The sequence below is a fragment of the Nicotiana attenuata genome, chromosome 10 (assembly GCF_001879085.1).
Source record: "Nicotiana attenuata strain UT chromosome 10, NIATTr2, whole genome shotgun sequence".
NCBI lineage: Eukaryota > Viridiplantae > Streptophyta > Magnoliopsida > Solanales > Solanaceae > Nicotiana > Nicotiana attenuata.
Genome location: NC_031998.1, coordinates 17,415,921 through 17,422,656, shown reverse-complemented (window position 1 = coordinate 17,422,656; position 6,736 = coordinate 17,415,921). Strand labels below are relative to the sequence as shown.

Genomic DNA, 6,736 nt, shown 5'->3' with positions numbered 1-6,736 from the left:
TATATTATTAAAAGGAGAGGAAAAAGCCCTCTCCTTAAGCCAAGTGGCAACCTAAAAAAATGCCACACGGCATAATTAGTTATTGGTTATTATTTTTGAATTTTGAATATATATATAAAAAATGAAAATAATAAAATAAAATAAAAACTAACATACACACACACACACACACACACACACACACACATATATATATATATATATATACATATATATATATAATATATATGTATGTATGTATGTATGTATATATTAATTGGTTACTTTATTTGGATTAATAAATATAGATATCTTATAATTAAATATAAAAAATAACTACCTATTCAAATTGGGTGGGAGTAGTTTCATGTTGGAGTTTTTAAATTATTTTAAAATAAAAGGCAAAAAAAATAGCTATAAAAAATGAAAAAAGAGAAGAACTACCTATTCAAATCGGGAAGTAATTTCAAGTTGGAGTTTTAAAATAATTTTAAAATAAAAATTATCTATATCTATATATCTTCTATATATTATTAAAAGGAAAGGAAAAAGCCCTCTCCTTAAGCCAAGTGGCAACCTAAAAAAATGCCACATGGCATAATTAGTTATTTAGTTTATAATTAGTTATTGGTTATTATTTTTGAATTTAAATATATATAAAAATAGAAAATAATTAAATTAAATAAAAAACTACCACATATATATAATAAAGAAAAATACATAACAAAAAAGTTATTCAATGAGCTCCCTGTATAAGTCCCGTTAAATTAACAAAGATTTTGCTCATTAAAATTTAGATAATATTATTAAGAACAACAGAACAAAATTTAAAACAAAAAAATATTTCATCAGTAAATCTTCTCATATATTACAAAACGAAAGCGAATACTAAACAATGGCTAATATAATAAAGAAAAATATAGAACAAAAGTTATTGGCTATTATTTTTGAATTTAAATATATATAAAAAATGAAAATAATAAAATAAAATAAAAACTAACATATATATATATATATATATTAATTGGTTACTTTATTTGAATTAATAAATATAGATATCTTATAATTAAATATAATTAAAAAAACGAAAAATAAATATATAAAATAATAACTACCCATTCAAATTGGGTGGGAGTAGTTTCAAGTTGGAGTTTATAAATTATCTTAAAATAAAAAAGCAAAAAAAAAATTAGCTATAAAAAAACGAAAGAAAGAGAAGAAAAACTACCCATTCAAATCGGGATGTAGTTTCAAGTTGGAGTTTTAAAATAATTTTAAAATAAAAAATGAAATTAAAAAAATAATAAATTACCATTCAAATTTGGGAATAGTTTCAAATTGGAGTTTTAAAAATTATTTTAAAATAAAAAACGAAAAATAAAGAAATTAAAAAACTTTCAGCCAAAAATATTAAATAAAGTAATATGCTAATAAATTTTCTATTAAAAATGTAATAATATTAAATATTAGATGATATAATAAAGAAAAATACATAACAAAAAAGTTATTCAATGCGCTCCCTGTATAAGTCCCGTTAGTTTAACAGAGATTTTGTTCATTAAAATTTAGATAATATTATTAAGAACAATAGAATAAAATTTAAAATAAAAAAAATATTTCAACAGTAATAAATTATAAATCTTCTCATATATGACAAAAAGAAAGCGAATATTAAATATTGGTTAATATAATAAAAAATATATAGAACAAAAAAGTTATTCACTAACTATATAAGTACCTTTGATTTAATAGAGATTTCATTATTGGGTATATCGTATTGACAAGTAAGATGACAATTGAATTTTATTAAAGCAATACAATCAAATAGGATCAAACAAGCCCTATCATAATTTAATTTAATTAATATTTTTTAATACTGACCGCGCATCGCACGGGTACGATTACTAATATAAATAATACTCATGGAAATGTCGCAAGTGTATCTCTTAGTTAGAGTTTCAATAATTAATTTAACATAATTTATTAAAATCTATAGAAGAAAAATAGGAATACAAAAACTATTCACATCAATTGCTGAAGAAAATGGAAGAGTCTTAAATGAACAATAGTATGTTATATTAATTCATGCTTTACAACTCCTTATCTATAAACCGGCCTAAGTGGTATCTAATGACTTATAGAGTGTGGTAACTTCAGTCTTGCCTCTTTTTTTTTTTCTTTCTTTCTGCCTTCTCTTAATTAAAAAGGACTACGTGAATTCTAAAAATACCTCTTACAGTTTGCTTGATTACACACAAACAATAAGAACAACAACAACAACAATAATAATAATAATAATAAAATATCTTAGCACCCAAGTACACTTCTTTTTTGGAGGACAGAGAGATTAGAGTTACAATTACATCGTGGATGAGAATCACTTTAGTTAAAAGAGAGAAGAAATAAATGGACTTATTGAACATTGTTTAGTCTAAAGTTGTACTAAAGGGTATGGCTTAACTACTATTAATGAAGTGGGCGAAAATTATGAAAGACTAGCGTACTCAAATTTAAGTAAGTAGTAGATATTGAAAAGTGGCCGAAAATTATGAAAAACTTAGGTAATTCAAATCTAAGCAAGTAGTAAATATCGAATTGAATAGTCAAGGTATGTCAAGTTAACTAGACGCCACTTATATGAAGAAAATCTATAGTTAATTCACACCATGGTTCAAGTTTATCCGAAATGACATTATTGAACTAATGAGAATGACTATATATTAATTAATCCAATTAATAATTGAGAGAAATATCTAGTTTAGATTAGCCTCCTTATATGTGGTCCATCCTATTGATTTTTCAAAGAGTGATAAGCTTCCACCTATATGACTCAATCACCATCATAACTAAGAGGAGAAATTCAACATTCACTCTCTAAAGAGCAAGAAGACATCCTCCAATCCATAATGAGTTGAGTGCCTTCTCTCAATAAAATCCCACATTGCTCACTCTCTTTGACTTTTCAATTGCCAAGAGAATAAGAACTCCACGGAATTCCAAACTATTTAAACCAATTCAATAGTAACAACTCCTTGCTAATTTCATTCAGTGAAAAATGGATCTTGAAACTGAGTGGGAAATTCTTCCTAATAATGGACTTCTTGAAATCCATGATTATGGAGGCAAAAATATTTCCTTTAGGAAATATGATTCTCAATTTATTGACTCAAAAGAGCACTCTAGAGTGCCAAATCAACTAATTGTTACACTCCCAAATCAGCTGAATCCAAGTATACAAAATATCCAAGAAGATGATGAGGTTATTAAAGAAGTTATCACTAAGGTTCCACTTGAGGTAAACATGTTACCTTCTAAGTATTTCTAGAAAAGATCAAACCTCTGAACTATTAGTTGTTGTTCTGATTTTTTTATCATATTTGATTTTTTTATTCCTTAAAGAAATGACAATATATTTACCATAATTGATTTTACCTTTTATGAAAAGAAAAATATGATTCTTTCATATTTGGCTAGTCCTTCCTTCTCAACTTTTGGCTAGTCTTGTTTAAGTGGAGAATTTGTGAGGTAAGTGTTAGCCTGCCACTTGTGTGTGCCTCTTTGTGAGGTTATTCTCTCGATATTTTGTACTCTTTTTTATACAGTGGATTGCTCATCTCCATTTGTGGACGTAAGTGAATTGATCAATCCACGTTAAATATATGTGATGTCTGATTTATTGTCGTTCAAAGTTTGGTTTGGTAACGTCCACATGACACATGATTATTTCGATCCTAACACAGACTTGGGAGTGTTGAATTGTGTGATCATTTCGCCAAAAAATTGCGATTGATTCTTTTTCTTCTAAAATCATCTCAAATGTTGGCATGATTTTTTTTACAAAAACAAAAGATGTCATGCATATATATCCCGTTCTTGTAAGCAAATAAGACATAAAAAACTTTAAAAATGCACAATATTGATCAGATTTGTGGAAGATATTTTTTTTGCTTTTTGGCTAGTAGTGAGATTTGGCTCCAGTACCTCTGGTCAGTTCTAATATCATGTTAAATTATGTGATCATCTTATCGAAAAATTTAAATTATTAAAGAGAGCATACTTTAATTATTTGCGTATATTGTATCTCAACAGGAAGCAACTACAATGGAAAATGAACAAGATCAAGTGTCACAAGTTTTCTTCAAGAAAATGAAGGAAACAGAATATGAAAACATGAAATTGGACTCACCCAAGTTCAGTAACAAGACTTGTGTGTCTCAAATTGATTCAGGTCCTTTGCCGTTTGATGATAAAGCTGAGGTCGTAGACAAAGAGAGTAGTACCGTGATCAAGAAAAGGGAAAACATGGAAGCAGATATTGAAAAGAACAATGGTGGATTGAACTTATGGAACTGGAGCTTGACTGGAATTGGTGCTATTTGCTCCTTTGGGGTTGCTGCTGCTACCATTTGCATCTTCATAGGAAATCACCAAAAACAGAAACAAAATAAGCAGAATCAGAAGCTTAAATTCCAATTTTCTGATGACAAGGTTTGAATATATTTCCATTATTTTCTTTGAATCCTTTTTTTTTTTTTTTATGAATCTTATTGATAAAACATCAACAACTATAGCACTCAATATTACTGGTTTGCCAAAAACAAGTATGTAATTGGAAGAACTTGTATTAGGTTCAGAGGCTGATTCAGGATTTGGAATTATGGGTTCCTAAAATTGACTTCAAGTATATTTACAATAATAATTGGTTTGCGGTCAAATATTTATAGATATTTAGTGAACTTTTTAATATATAAACAGAGTCTGAGCAAAAGTTACTGGGTACCCGTGAACCCATATGTTGAGCTCTAGATCCGCCCTTAATTAGGGTAGACTGTCCACATCACACCCCTTGGAGCGTGGCCCTTCCCCGGACCTTCCGTGAACGCGGGATGCCTTCCCTTAATTATGATTCATCATATGCATCTGCAGTCTTATCAACTCACTGATCTAACAAAATTGTTATATATATGTGGAACTGCAGAAAATGAAGCAAATGGTTGAACAGCCAACAAAATTGAATGAAGCAATTTGTGGAGTAATTGGAGTTCCTATAACAAACAAACGCATCACAGACGTTGAGGGGTTACTATTACGCTCCTTAGAGCATATTCAAGACTGTTTATCAGTCTCATAAATCATTTTAACAGGTCAATATTCGATACTATATATACTGGACTTAATTCCCAGATAATTCAATTAGTAATTGTAGTAAAATCATATGTTATGCAACACTGGAGTTTGGTTAAGATAATACACAGCTATTTCAATAATGTATTGTTTTAGGCCATTCTAGGTGCTTTTTTATGCTTTACATGCTGTTTAGTCTTGTTCTGTGATAGTGTTACTCAGATCAGATTACCCGAAACCACTACTACTTTCACATATAAAGTTTATGCTTTGAGTAATGAGAGTGTAAAGAATTTTACGCTAACAAATTAAAGCAACAACACAATTACTCATCAAATCTACAATAACCATTAGCTAATCATTTAATTGACAAAAAAACAGCCAAAAATTAAATCTTTAACCAATTTAGATATCATAACCAATCTAGAAAATCTTTCCCCCATAACAAGAAAAAAGGATCAAAATGACATATTCCTCAGTAAGGAAAAAAAAAAGGATCATTATTACAGACACAGCACTACATGTGGGCATATATTAACATTATTCCAGAAACTACCAAGGGGCGTACTGGATTGATGGGATCCCTCCACCCTTTAGCAAAGCTGTCCGACTCGAATCCGCCTTCCCCTTTAATGAGCATACACAACACGAATCCAGATTAGTCAAGCCAGTAAGTATCGGATACGGGAAGGTTATAAAACAAAAGATTATTCACGTAGCATCTGGTCTGATTCTTGGATATTTAAAACAGACTAGAGGAGGGAAAAGAGAGATATGAATTAGGCAGAGGGAAACAAAAGAAAGTCCAGAGACAGAGTGTGAAGCGATGAAGCTGTTGAAAAGGGTAACAAAATAGGAGATACAGAACTTGATCACTGCTTAGTCTTTCCGGATTGCAAGCTATAAATTGGCAAAAATCTGCTGATAAATTCGCTACACTCACCACCACTGGACTGTTAAAAACCATTGCTTTTCTTTCTCTATTCGATTCTTGCTTTTAGGTTTTGATTTTGTCTTATCTTTTTAAACCAAAGCAACTTTACTAATTAGAATATTTTGGAATTTGGAGGCCAAGTGGATGGTTTATTGACGTAGGCCATTTACATTTCGCGAACAGCTCTTTTTTATTTATTTTTCTTTTTGACGGCACTTAACACGTCTTTCTTTATTCTTTTATGATTTAATCAGTCAATAAAGTAATAAATGTGTGACTAATCCTGTGAGTTGTTGTTGTTTCACATCATTAAATAAAACTAAAGCAGTGAGCTTCCATTTGAAAAAGTGGAGCTGAACATACATTTTACAAGTTCAGATAACATGCAGGCACCATATAAAATAGGTCTATTTCCAGCATTACATCTATAGTTAGCTCATTCATTCTAGTTAGCAGTCCCAGCTTCGTATCAAGGTCACAGATCAATATTGTCACTAACATCAAAATCATTACTAGCATCAAAATTGCTCCTAGAAGCAAGAATATCTTTGACATCATTGAAAAATAAATTAATCACTAAAGAGCAAAAAAAAAAAAAAAAAAAAAAAAAAAAAAGACAAGACTAGCTGACAATTAAACTTACCTAAAATTTAAAACTACCCTAACGTTCGGTTAACTAAACGTTTACCGTTAACGACG

The 6,736-nt window shown here is 29.4% G+C and overlaps 1 protein-coding gene and 1 long non-coding RNA gene across 2 annotated transcripts; one reads left to right on the top strand and one right to left on the bottom strand.

Moving 5' to 3' along the window:
* Nucleotides 2,825–5,307, top strand: LOC109233084. The gene is made up of 3 exons (XM_019398844.1): nucleotides 2,825–3,274; nucleotides 4,069–4,467; nucleotides 4,958–5,307. Exons 1-3 carry the CDS (start codon nucleotides 3,035–3,037, stop codon nucleotides 5,108–5,110), a joined length of 792 nt encoding a protein of 263 aa, XP_019254389.1. The 5' UTR covers nucleotides 2,825–3,034; the 3' UTR covers nucleotides 5,111–5,307.
* Nucleotides 5,441–6,189, bottom strand: LOC109233085. Its single transcript, XR_002069035.1, has 2 exons — nucleotides 6,047–6,189; nucleotides 5,441–5,730 (listed from the first exon to the last, which is right to left on the bottom strand). It is a non-coding gene; the product is annotated as an uncharacterized LOC109233085 (long non-coding RNA).